General features: G+C 39.0%; 1 protein-coding gene across 1 annotated transcript; it reads right to left on the reverse strand.

The window, feature by feature from the left end:
• Positions 1-9,255: 9,255 nt before the first annotated feature.
• LOC122657550 (subtilisin-like protease SBT3) lies at positions 9,256-11,661 on the reverse strand. The gene has a single exon (XM_043852286.1). The coding sequence runs from the start codon at positions 11,630-11,632 to the stop codon at positions 9,335-9,337; it is 2,298 nt and encodes a 765-aa protein (XP_043708221.1). The 5' UTR covers positions 11,633-11,661; the 3' UTR covers positions 9,256-9,334.
• Positions 11,662-13,487: the final 1,826 nt, after the last annotated feature.

Below are 13,487 nucleotides of genomic sequence, written 5' to 3' on the forward strand. Positions count from 1 at the left end.
GTATCATCCATATCAGTTTTGCTAGTTGCCAATATCGTATCGCTAGCACAATACGGACAAAGGGTAAAATGATTAAAATTAAAAAAAAACTCATTTTTTAAGAAAATTTAGGGGTATTTTTATCCGATACAACCGATCCAAGTTGATACCATATCGGTATCATATCAGTTTTGTAGGTCATTGATACCTGTTCTGATACCGTGCACTAAAAGTAGGGCTGCAACAGGGTCGGGTTGGACCGGGCTTTATAGAACCCTAGCCCAACCCTAAGTCCCCTTAGCTGGGCCCAGGCCCGACCCGACCCGACCCTGACTCAGGGCCAGAAAAATCCAACCCTGACCCGCCCTCAGGGTCGGGTCGGGCCGACCCTGATTGGCCCTGATCATGGGGAGGGGGAAAGAAATGCATGGGCTGGAATGGGCTGGGAAGAACATTATTAATTTTACATAAAATAACAATATAATAAATTATATTATAACACTTATTGTCTTCATATATAATATATTATATAAAGAAATGTGGGTGAAATTTAAAGTTTATAATGTATAAATTTTGTCAATATATATTTTATAGTATAACTTAAATTAGGGTCGGATCGGGCCGGACCAAGCTTAGCTCGAGGCCTCAACCCTAACCCGACCCGACCCTAACTCAGGGTCAAAAATTTCTAGCCCTGACCCGTCCTCAGGGCCAAATATCTCAGCCCAAACCCTGTTCAGGTTCAGGGCGGGCCAGGGCGGGTTCGGGCCAACAGGGTCAAACTTGCACCCCTAACTAAAAGCATGCTCTATTCTTTTTGAAGTGATCATCTTTATCTATGTCCTCTTAATGATTCTTTTTAAGGATAGTCATTGGATGTTTTCTACCGATGTAGACCTTTTTTTTTCTTGGTAAACATGGAGGCTATTTTTAAAGAGAGAAAACAATCTCATAAATTAATTTTGTAGATTTATAAGGAGATTACGTAGATGGTCCTATGAAGGTTTGTGTCCGTTGCAAGCAGGACTCTTTGGCCAATTTCCATTCCCTGATTATCTGAGTTATGTGATTCGGATTCCATGCACTGGTCATGCGTTAAGATATAGACTTATGAACTTATCTTTATCTCCAAAAAAAAAATTCTATGAAGCATCACATGGCAGGTTCGATGGGTCCCTAATTTTGTTCATTAGTATATCCCAAGGTCTTTTATTTCTAGAGTTTCATACTTATAAATCGAGTTTTAGATTGAAAAAAATAAGAAATGAAAAATATAAACTTAGAAAATCTAATGAAAATTTGACTTTAGGATAATGGACAGCTGAAAATGCAAGAGAAAGTTTCAATACAGACAAGATTAATGATTGAATTTGAGTAGCCAGAGGAAAGATGAGAGCAGTTTTGATCCGGTTCCATGCTTTATTATATACCTCCTAATGGGGACCCTCACCTCTCGGAGGCCATTCAAAGTTGGAGTTTCATTCTTTTTGAAGATAAGAATAGAAGAAAGGAGGTTCTAGGCACGGTTTGAGATATCGGTATTGGATCGGCTGATACTGCATGGTTTTGAAAGTGATCGACATCGATACCTGGATGTTAACGTATCAATGAAACAATACAAATAAGGGATAAAATGATCAAAAACCTGTTTTTTAAGGAAACCCAAGGTAAAATTGTCCAATATGACCAATTTGTACCGATACCGTATCAATACTGTATCAATTTTGAAGGTGATTGATACCCGAGTCGATACTGTGCACTAAAACCATGGTTCTTGGGCTTGCCTCTTTTATTTGTTGGACTCTCTGCACAACCCGAAACGACAGTGAGATCAGTCATCTTATTGTTGAATCGGACAACAAAAGGGTCATCACATATATTTTGGATACAAGTCAGTCACCTCCTCGGCTCCTCTGTTCTTGACTACTGTCATCCATGACTTTACTTTTCTATTGATTAGGTTTGAGAAATGAATGTTCATTTGTATTTCGAGGGATGCTTACTCAATAGCTCATGCTCTTACCCAGAAGGCTCTATCTTTGACATGTAAGATAGATTGATCGAACTCTACTCCTTGGCTTCAGGATTTTTGTATAAATGAAGCCTTATGTTATCCATGTCAACCTCATCAATAAATCCTCATTTTACCCAAAAAGAATTAACGATTATTTTGATTCATAAATCCATGATTTACTAAAGGATCAAGTGCATGAGTGATAAGGGTGTCAATTTGGGCCAAAACTACCTCGCTAGGAATAGGAATTGACCCACACAATAGCTTATTGGTATGATTCTGGATCTACCGATAAGTTAGTGATCCAGTTTGGGATTTACCAATTAAGTTATCGGTCTCCTAACGATTCCAAAATTGATAGACCAATTAGGATCCGTTGGAACTGAAACTAGTCGAAACAAATCAAATTCACATCCTAACCTATATATCATATAATTCTTAATTAGACTTAATGTCATGAAAGTTAAGGTCAAACTCTTTATTGTTTAACCTTTCATTTTGACTGGTACCACTTGTCTCATATGCTATTTTACCAAAGATTTGATTGTCAATTTAAATGTCCATTTGAGAATGTTAACTTAAGAACATACCTCAACTAAAATGATCCTAACTTATGAGGGTGATGGTGTTCCTACTTATTAATTGAATACAAAGCAAGATGTATATGAAATTAATTCCATCATTTGAGAAGAAAAAAAATGATTGTGGGTTGCATATCTCATATGAATGAAATTAATATCTAATTGTATTATTATTAAATAAAGGTAACATTGTTAGAGTTTTTTTTAATTAATTTTGGACTCCTTGGAACCGTTTGGAAACCAGAATCGAAATCAATTTTGGCCTACCCATTAGTTAATGATCTTGAATCTTAAATTTGGAATCAATTAGCTTATCGGTTTAGTTCCGACCTTAACCCCTCAATATCAGAATCGTTAAGAAATCATACCGATAACTCAGAACCAGATCAATTGACACCCTTATTGACCAATTTGGTTGATGTTTTTCAAATAGAGTGGCTCCCAAGAGGTCATGGGAATATGGGATCGACTCTCTTGTCTTCACCTCCTCCAGTCCTCTCTTCCTCCTCCCTTCTCTCAATTCTTCACCTCCTCCATTGATCAATTAGGTAATATAGTCTAAAAAAGAACAAAAGGAAATCCATTCCCAGGGCGATGGGACCCACTGTTATATAACGTTATTTGTGTTGGGGTGTATAAATATGTATAAATGGAAAGTAAGATCAAGCCTAAATGTCTTATCAAAAATAAATAAATAAAAAAATAAAGCCTAGATGGGATGGAAAAAGGGAATAATGCAGGGCATGGAAGTCCTGTACTTCTTGTCTTACACTTCCTGCGGTGATTTTATTATTAGAATAAAAAATTAAATAAAAAAATAATAATCCAAATAAAATTTGAAATTAAAGTTCCCATTTATTATAGTTAGCCATGAGCGAGGTCTAAGGATTGAAAGTGTGTATAATGAATGGACTTTCGCTGCCCCAAAACACGTGAACCCATGTGGGGGATTTAGAGAGAGAGGTTTTCGTTTTCCTACCTCTTTCCTGATCGTTTACTTGGGCCGTGTTTGGCATCCATTCTAGACTTTTAGATCGAATTTGTATTCCTGAATGATAAAAATAGTTTTACTTACTTTCTACGTATACTATTTCCTTGTTTGGGTCTTTATTATTGATATATGGATTTTGAGCTGTTTTTCTATCCCTTACACAGTTACACCTAAGGGTGTCAATTTATAATCAAAATTTAATGCCGATATCGAAACCAATTGTTTAAAATCGTATCAAATCAAAAAAGATTCGATACAGTTTTAATACAAAAAAATAGAATCTTTCTTATTTCGGTATGATATCTGTTTTTAAGGCAGAATCATTTGATATGTATCGAATCGAACCAAATTATATAACATTAAGTATATAACCCGTAAAGTGCTAGAAACAGAGGTAAGACTGCGTACATCTGACCCTCCCCAGACCCTGCTAAACGCGGGAGCCTTGTGCACTGAATAACCATTCTAAATTTCTGTTAGCTTGAAATATTAAACTCATGGAGTTGGTGTTTAGTTCATATCATCAAGTTTGTGTCATGACTTTCAACTAAGGAGTAAAGACCTTGATGATGGAGAAGAGACAAACAGACTACATCTCCATCTACATTTTGTATTGGGTCTCTTTCAAAGCCAGTGTGTAACAACCCAACAATTGCGGATAATGTATTCTGTCATTTTGTCTTCAAGAATCAAATATTTCAAGGGACTCCTTTGTTATCTTGTATCTTAATTAGCAGTTGCATCCATCGCAAGGTTTGAGGAATCCTTCGTACTTGATATCTAGGTTCTAGCTGATTGTGATCTAATACCGATTGATTCAAACTGAATCGCTATCCATACAGAATAAAAAATTGAATCGAAATCGTACCGAGTCGATACAGTATTGGTATTAAAAATATATTTTTTATTTGGTACAGTACAATTTTAGTATCTACATTCTGTCTCTGTACTGAACCAAAACTGTACCAAATTTCTGAAACTGTACCAGTTGACACCCTTACTCTTTTCCTCGAGGCTCCGGAGCTTCAATATGTAATCAGTGCCAAGTTGGGTTGGTTCAGTTCAATGTTAAATCTTGAATAGGACCAAGGTCTCAAGGCCCGCTTGGCCAAAGTTTCTCGTACTCCAAATTACTAAACAACAAGAATAGGCTCCAAAGCTAAGTTGATCAACCGCAACAGGTCGGGTTGGGCCGGGCCTTTTAAAACTCCAGCCCAATCTTGAGTCCCTTTAGTTGGGCCCAGGCCCGACTTGGCCCTGACTCAGGGTCAGAAAAATCCAACCCTGACCCGCCCTTAGGGTCGGACCAGGCTGACCCTAATTGGCCTTGACCATGGGGGGAAGGGAGATGGATGGGCTGGCCAACCTTTACACGGCCCAGCCCTGACTTAGGGCCTGGGTATCTCAACCCAGGCCTTGTTCAAGTTCAGGGTGGGCTTAGGCCGTCAGGGCCAAACTTGCACCCCTAAATCATTATATATGTTAGTTGACCTAGAAATTGCAAGGTTGGCCTAAACAAGTCCGGACGGACCCAGCCCAGAAATTACAGGCCAAAGATTTTAAAAAATAAGTTTCTTTGGAGATATGCTTATAATTCTATGGCAATAAATCTCAAAAGGTTACTCCAAGCCCAATATGGGCCTATCTGCAAGTCTGATGAGGAATTTATTATATCTCATCCTTTATTAGATCTAGAAAACACACAATAGGAGCTATCTATAATCTGGACTTCTTGGCTGCAAAGTGCACTTTCTGTAGAGGTTTCTTTGCCTTAAATAACCGCTTGAGCCCATCCCAATCCAAGAAATCCAGAGCCCTACTACTATGGGCCTAATAAATTTTGGTTGGGTTGGGCCATTGCCCATTGGGGGAGGCATCTCTCAACCACATATATTCTATGGGAAAAATAACTCTCATAGTGTCACTTCTCTCAAACCTCTTTCTCCTCATTCAAACATCGGGTCCCTCTTCTCCAAGGTTATAGGCATAGGTATGCGCCCATATCAAGCATAAATTACAAAACTTGATTCACTTTTTAAGGTACTGGCGACATTGATATAGTTCTAATACATACCTTGATTTATTATTTTCTCTCTCTTGTTACTATTGACTTAGCGTGTAAGATGGCAATATAAGTGACCAGCGTATAAATCACCCTCACATAGACTATTTATCTTTCACGTGGAAGTTTTATCAACAGTATATTGTTCATTTAATGTTTAATCATGGTATAACTTTCAATTCAATGCAACTTTACAAATTGTAGGCACCAAGGGAAATTGCACCCTAACCCTAAGGGATCTCCTTCCATCCCCGATTTCGATGGATATGGGGGGTGGGTATTGTACTTGGGAAAGAGTGGGGAATGGATTATTGTAAAATACAAATAAAAAATTGAAAAAAAAATTTGTATATCGAGAAAATTTTAATGTAAAACATCATAGAGAAAAAAAACATTGTCTTATCTTAGAGGCTGATTCACAAGAATCTAATGCATAATCTGATGCATCTACCGTCTTAATGAAAGTGATCGATGGCACGACTTAGTTCCACTGATTACTTATGTTTTTCCATTATTTTCAGATTTGCAACGTTATGTTCGGTTCTTGAATTAATCACCAACAATCTTGATTTGTCTATGATTCAGATAATTATTTTATGAGGGAGTATTCTTCTGTGTGGGGGAAGTACAGGTGCATCGGTTGATTCAGTGAGTTGGTACACCTGACAGACTGACACAGTCAAATGTAATCCTTCCTTTAGCCCGTCAGGTGTACCAACTCACTGCACCAACCCAGACCCCATTCACTTGCATTTTCTTTCATGTTCACCCGTGAACTGACTCGGTAGCAACCGATGATCAACTGGGGTCAGTAGCTAGGATCATGAGTTTGAGTGAGTGACCCGGCCCTTTGGACTTTTCGAACATTGCCTGTATAGTGTTGTCAGCTAATAACTTTCATGGGGCAATTACTATCACTATCTTACATTTAGCCTATATTTATTAAAAGTATCCTACTTTAAACTTTTTTTCTAAAAGTACCCTGCTTTTAAACTTTTACATCTTCTTCTACCCTCATACTTTTAAATACCCAGATTGCCTTTTCTTTTCACCTAGTAACCTGCTAATCTATTTAACCTATTATTCATCTTCTATTTTTTACTATTTTTGTCAATAAAATAGTAAAAAATAAAAGTACCCACCCACTTCTTCTCTCTCCTTTTTTTTATTCCATTCGGTTTTTTTTTTCTTCAATTTTTCTATTTAATTAATTTTCTATTCAACATTTCATCCTCATCGTTCTTCTTCGAACAGATCATGGTTCTAAGTATTGGTATCGTATCACCCATATCGGGCGATACGTACCAGTTTTGCTAGTCACCGATATTGTGCCAATACCGTATCGATAGCATGGTACGAAAAGGGGGTAAAATGATAAATAAAAAAAAAAAAAACTCACTTTAAAGGGTAAGTTTGCTTGATACAGTTGATCCAGGCCGATACTGTATCGATTTTGCAGGTTATCGATACCCATTCCGATACCGTGGACTAAAACCATGGAACAGATGGACTCTCTTCAAAACATCCCACTTCTCTCTCTTCCTCTTTTTATTCAATTTACTTTTTACTATTTTTTATGAGAGTTTATCTGTTCCATGGTTTTAGTGCACGGTATCGGAACGGATATCGATAACCTACAAAATCGATAAGATACCGATACGGTATCGGCCTGGATCGACTGTATCAGGCAAAATTACCCTTGAATTTCCTTAAAAAATGAGTTCTTTGACCATTTTACCCCTTGTCATACCATGCTTCCGATATAGTATCAGCATGGTATCGGTATTGGTGACTAACAAAATCGGTACATCACCCGATACGGGTGACACGATACCGATACTTAGAACCATGATCTGTTTGAAGAACGATGAGGATGAAATGTTGAATAAAAAATTAATTACATAGAAAAATTGAAGAAAAAACAACAAAAAAAAACTGAATGGAATAAAAAACGGGAGAGAAGAAGTGGGTGGGGGCTTCATTTTTTAGTATTTTAAGGACAAAAATAGTAAAAAGTAGAAGATGAATGGTAGGTTAAATAGATTAGTAAGTTACTAGGTGAAAAGGAAGGGTAATTTGGATATTTAAAAATATGAGGGTAGAAGGAGATGTAAAATTTTAAACATAGGGTAGTTATAGAAAAGAAATTTAAGATAGAATAGTTTTAATAAATATAGGTTAAGTGTAGGGTAATGATAGTAATTGCCCCAACTTTCATTTGTGACTTTCATTTGTGACCACTCCAAGAAGAAGGAAGATGGCATTGAGTGTGTATAATTGGGTCTCTTTCTTATTTCACCGAAAGAAAAGAAGGACAACACACACCATAATGGATCGAAAATCTGGAGTTCGATCACAAGCATCAAACTCTATAAGGTGGTGGTGGATAAGAAGATAACTGTGTGAGAGAGAGAGAGAGAGTAAAAAAGAAGCTATAAGAAGCGACTGCCTCCAACTTCACATAATCCATCTGTTATATATATCAAACATTCGATACCCACTATCAGTAGGACCTACGAGTAGTACCTGTACGTTTGAGAACGATGGGTGGGTGTGGTCCTCCAACTCTCTTTCATCAGGAATGCATCATTCATGGTGTTAGTAATCAGAATCGGATCAGGTGAAGGTGAATCATCCTATACAAATAACAATTAATGTCCGAGCTTAATCCTGATTCTAGTTGATTCTTGAAAGCAAAAGAGCAAAGTACAACATCCAAGTCAAACAAAAAAAAGGCAAACTTAAGGGGGACCTCAGCTGATAAAGTCAAAACATGCAATCAAAGATGATACATCCAGAAGATGAGGTGGGTTGGGGTGGGGAAAGGATTCTGTTCAGTCATGGCGGGAGCTGGAACGTCTAGCCCCGCTAAACGACAGTAAAAACAATGGTGGGGTGGTCATTTTATGGGCCTCACATGTGAAATGACCACACCCCCTGTTTTTGGGGTGGTTTCCAAGCGCTGGACCGCCTAGCTCCCACCATGGCTGGACAAGAGCCAGGTCCGGTGGGGGGAGAGAGATCGAAGAGGGATTGAAGTCCCAACATGTGGTCACAATGGAGCAACCTTTTACCATTGCACCAAGACCCGCCATCAGGATAGAGTTATACACCACCTACCAATTGAGATATGTCATTGCAGCTGCATATGAGCCAATAAAATAAAGGGGATGTTCAAGTATATACTCTAACAACCATAGTGAAGTAAGTGAGATAAGAACCCAAAAAAAAAAAAAAAAAAAAAAAAGACATCATTTAATTTGTTTAAAACATCAGAGGATATGACTTGTGAAACAACACCAGAAAGAGAGAAGCTTCTCATGAGTTCCATTATCATAATCATCTCAATCACATTCAATCAAGTGGAGAAGAATTTTCAGTTTCTTTGTTCACTCATTCATTGAAAAACCATTCAACCGCACGTCTCTTGAGGAGAGAGTCATAGGGTTTGTTTGTTTGTTTGTTTCCCCAAAGAATAGGAAAACGAAAAAAGCAACTACTCTCTCTCTCTAGTTTTCATAAAACTAAGAACAAAACTAAGAGAACCAGTAAAATGGAAGAGTTCAGTGACCAGGTTGATGGTTTTTTATTTCTATTATGGTTACAACAAGCAGAGCAGCTTCAACCTTCATCTTCTGCTAAATGCCTAAATCTACTTATTCATTCCTTCCCCTTCCCTTCCCAAAGTAAGAAAGAGACATTCTTTCTTAACTGTTCCCAGACAAAGGTTCTGAGCTAAGGTTGGTGGCTACAATGGGACTTCTCACCACGTGATTCCCTCTAACTTCAACCCAACTGAGAGAACCATGAACCACAACCTCCTTCATCCTTTTTGGTCCTTCTATCCTCAACTTGTAACTCAATTTCTCATACTTGTTTCTGAAAACCAACTTGTCTGGTACCACATTCACCTTAAACCCATCCATGCCAATCACCTTAGCCTTATATGTTGACATCCCATCTCCCACATTTGTCACTGTTCTCTGAAATTCTTTCACAATTTTGGTATCAGAAGACGAAACATTCGAATTAAAGAAGGCAATGAATGATGGGTAGTTGAGATCCAAAGATGGGTCTGAACAATTGTAAACAGAGGACCTTGTGATCATCTGGATTTGCTTCATGGTGAAATTCAATGCACAGAGAAGCCTCACATAATCATCGGTGCCTGCGTCGTATATTAGTCCTGGCTCGAGCGCCTTATTCGGATTAATTTGGCCTGCTCCCATTGCTAGAGGACTTGCTGGTTTGTTATTGTCTTGGGTATCAGTGATGGGGTTGAGAGTGTTATCTAATGAATCTGCTGTAGTCATAATAGCTGATCGGATTGCGGCAGGGCTCCATTCGGGGTGAGCCGCCTTCAACAATGCCGCAACTCCAGCTGCATGAGGACAAGACATTGATGTGCCAGAGATTATATTGAAGTTGTTGAAGAGCCGAACAGATCCATCATCCAACACCGGGATAGCTTCAGCCCATGATGCCAAAACAAGGGAGCCAGGAGCCATAACATCAGGCTTCAACACAATTGGGCAATTTGGTGATGGCCCTCTAGAACTGTAACTAGCCACACTTGGTGCTGGCTTTGTACCAAGAACAGTCTTTCTGAATTCAAAATTGGCTCTTGGATCAGAGTTCCTTTTAATGTAATCTAAGACAGGTTGACCATCTTGAGGGCTTAAGAAAGCCACAGGAGATGTGCTCTCAATGTAGAATAGCATGCCAGTGGTGTTGGATATGAAGATCCCTCCAGCTACTTTTGCAGACCTAACATAATAGACTTGATCACTTACAGAATTGTTCTTGTCTAGGCAAACCACAATCTTATCTCTAACTTTCTTCAATTCTTTCTCACTAGTGCAGGCTCCCATGAACACAAGGGGCAATTGGGTCAGGGACATATTTCCACCGTACAGTGTCGCGGCTGTGACTGCTACTCCATTGCCTAGAGTTATGATACCTTTAAATTCGCGGTCTATAGTTCCAGCAGCTACAGTCATGATCCATGGTGTTCCATTGTGTAGGGTCCCTATATAAGGCCCCTGATTTCCAGCTGAAGATGACACCAAAATGCCTTTCTCCATTGCTGCAAAAGAGGCAATGGCAATTGCATCTTCATACAAAGGAGTCCCATCCATGCCCAAAGACAGAGACATAATGTCCACCCCATCTAAAATTGCTTGGTCTATTGCAGCAATGATATCAGATGTGTAGGCACCTTCATCCCAAAGAGCCTTGTACATGGCCACATGTGCCCTCGGCGCCATCCCTCGTGCCGTCCCACTGGCATAGCCAAAGTAGGAAGCACCAGCCACATAGTTGCCAGCCGCTGTTGAAGATGTGTGGGTCCCATGGCCATCGGTGTCTCGGGTCGAATTCATGGCAATTGTCACATTTGGGTTGTGACTAACTAGACCTTTGTTGAAGTACCTTGCTCCAACAAGCTTCTTGTTGCACATTGAAGAATTGAACTTGGTGCCTTCAACACATTCTCCTTTCCATCTAGATGGAACATCAGACATCCCTTCATCTATGAAGCTCTCGCTCTCCGGCCAAATTCCGGTGTCAACTAGTCCAATTATGACATCTTTGCCATAATTTGAAACAGGCCATGCACCTGAGTCTGAATTGAGGCCAAGGAATTCAAATGTATGGGTTGTATCAATGGTGATGGGCATGTCTAGTACTGATGAAAGGTAACCTGGTGACTCTTTGAGTGATTCAAGCTCAGAAGGAGAGAGAATTGCAGTAAAGCCATGGATGGCATTGGTGTAAGTATAGATAAGGTTAGAGGTAGAACTAGTACTAGTACTAGAACTGTCAGATACTGAAGAAAGGGTTGCTCTGTACCAACTGTGGTGGCTGGAGAAGGCTTTGGGCATGACAGACAAGTCCATATGAACGATGTACATGTTTGATTTTTGTGCTACTATGGAGATCAGATGTGAGGAATGAAAAAGGATGAACAGCACAGACAAGAAGAAGAAGCTAATTGGGTTAGCCATGGCTGGAGATTGTAGCAATTAACTTAGACTAGGTGTTTATAAAGAAGGAATTTTGAAGGAGAACATTGGAGATCACAAAACATATGCTTCCCTTTTTCTTCTTTTCTTTTGATAGCCTCAATTTGTGGATTCCATTGTCCATCATCTTCATGGAATTGATTAAAGGAGATTCCTCTCACTGGTCCTCCATGATTTTTATCCCAATTTTGGATGTGGTGGATACAAGGCAAACAGTTTGCTTCACTGATTGACCAGATATAAATCTATCCAGTCTATATACAGGTTGGTGATGGCGTCATTGCCTTTGTTTGAGGCAGAGCCTTCAATACCCACTTGTTGTGGTATGTTCACATGGGGAGCTATGGATCGAGCTTGTCAATACATGGTCTGGTTCAGTCCAACAAGGTAAGCCCTACTCGTGTTCGATCATGTGCGTGAGTGACCTTTGGACTCTTTCGAACATTGCCTGTCAAGTGTCAAGTGTCAAGTGTCGGCTAATTACTTCATTTGTTAGTTGTTACCACTCCAACTCCAAGAAGATGGCATTGAGTGTATAATTGAGTCTCTTTCTTATTTCTACTTTTTATCAAAAAGAAAGATAAGACACAACATAATGGATCAAAAATCTGGAGTTCACAAACATCAAACATTATAAGGTGGATAAGAAGATAACAGAGAGAGTAAAAGAAGCTAAGAAGAGACTGCCTCAACTTCACATAATCTGTTATATTCATCAAACATTCGATGCCCACTATCACTAGGAACTATGAGTACCTGTTTGAGAATTATGGGTGTGGTCCTCCAACTTTCTTTCATCAGGAATGCATCATGGTAGAGGTGTCACTCGGTTAGTTTGGACCGGTTTTGGTTCGGTTTAATTGGTTTCACTGTCAGAAACCAATCCAATAAGGATGCATCGGTTATGGTTCGGTTTTGGTTTTGTATCTTATCGGTTTGGGTTCAGTTCACCATGTAAATATATCCTTAAGTATGGAACAAATCATGTTTTTTATTAATTTCGAGCTATTATCGGTTTCTTATCAGATTATATCAGTTTTGGTTCGACTTCGGTCTGGTTTTCTTATGTCAGTTCAGTTTCTTATTGGTTTGGATCGGTGTTGTAAAACCTAATCCAAAACCGGTCCAATAGGTTCATTAAGAGGTTTCAATTTGGTCCAATTTTAGATGGTTCGGTCCGGTTTCGTCAATTCAGACCAGGGTTTGACACCCCTACATCATGGTGTTAGTAATCAGAAACAGATTGGGTGAATCGTCATATACAAATACCAATCGGTTGAGCTTAATCCCGATTCCAACCGATTCCTGCAACCTTCTTTTTAATCACTCATTATTAATAGGACCGAGTTTCCCTCCACCCACGGTGGCCGCGGGGCGGGAGAGGGCAGGAATGGGTATTGCGAAGGTATTTTTGAACATACTAAAACCCTATGAGGGATTTGTGAACCCTAGGATGGTGGGTGAACCACCCTCTATTGGTGGAGGGAAACTTAGTCCTTATTCATATTTGATTTTCATTTTTGGATTATGTTTTCTTCTTTTTAGTTAATAAAATAACAAAAAAATCATTTAAACTTATCTCTTGTAGCAAGATACCCGGCCCCCAAATTGATTGAATCAAAAGATTCCAATTTCAAAGGTTCCAATTGATTCCAATCCAATTTGCATCAAAATCAATAAAGGCTAATCCTATGTTTGATTACTTATACTTGAACCTTGGGATGAATATAGCTTATTAGATTGCGGTGAATAATTATCGCCTCCAATTCGCTGCCCGCTCCAATTTCCTCCAATTCCTTACATAGGAGTGGAAATGACCACCCTACCCCACCTTGGG

This window comes from Telopea speciosissima, chromosome 4 (assembly GCF_018873765.1).
Source record: "Telopea speciosissima isolate NSW1024214 ecotype Mountain lineage chromosome 4, Tspe_v1, whole genome shotgun sequence".
Taxonomy (NCBI): Eukaryota; Viridiplantae; Streptophyta; class Magnoliopsida; order Proteales; family Proteaceae; genus Telopea; species Telopea speciosissima.

Excerpts from the sequence above, each read along its gene's own strand:
- LOC122657550 (XM_043852286.1), bottom strand. The coding sequence starts at position 11,632 with ATGGCTAACCCAATTAGCTTCTTCTTCTTGTCTGTGCTGTTCATCCTT.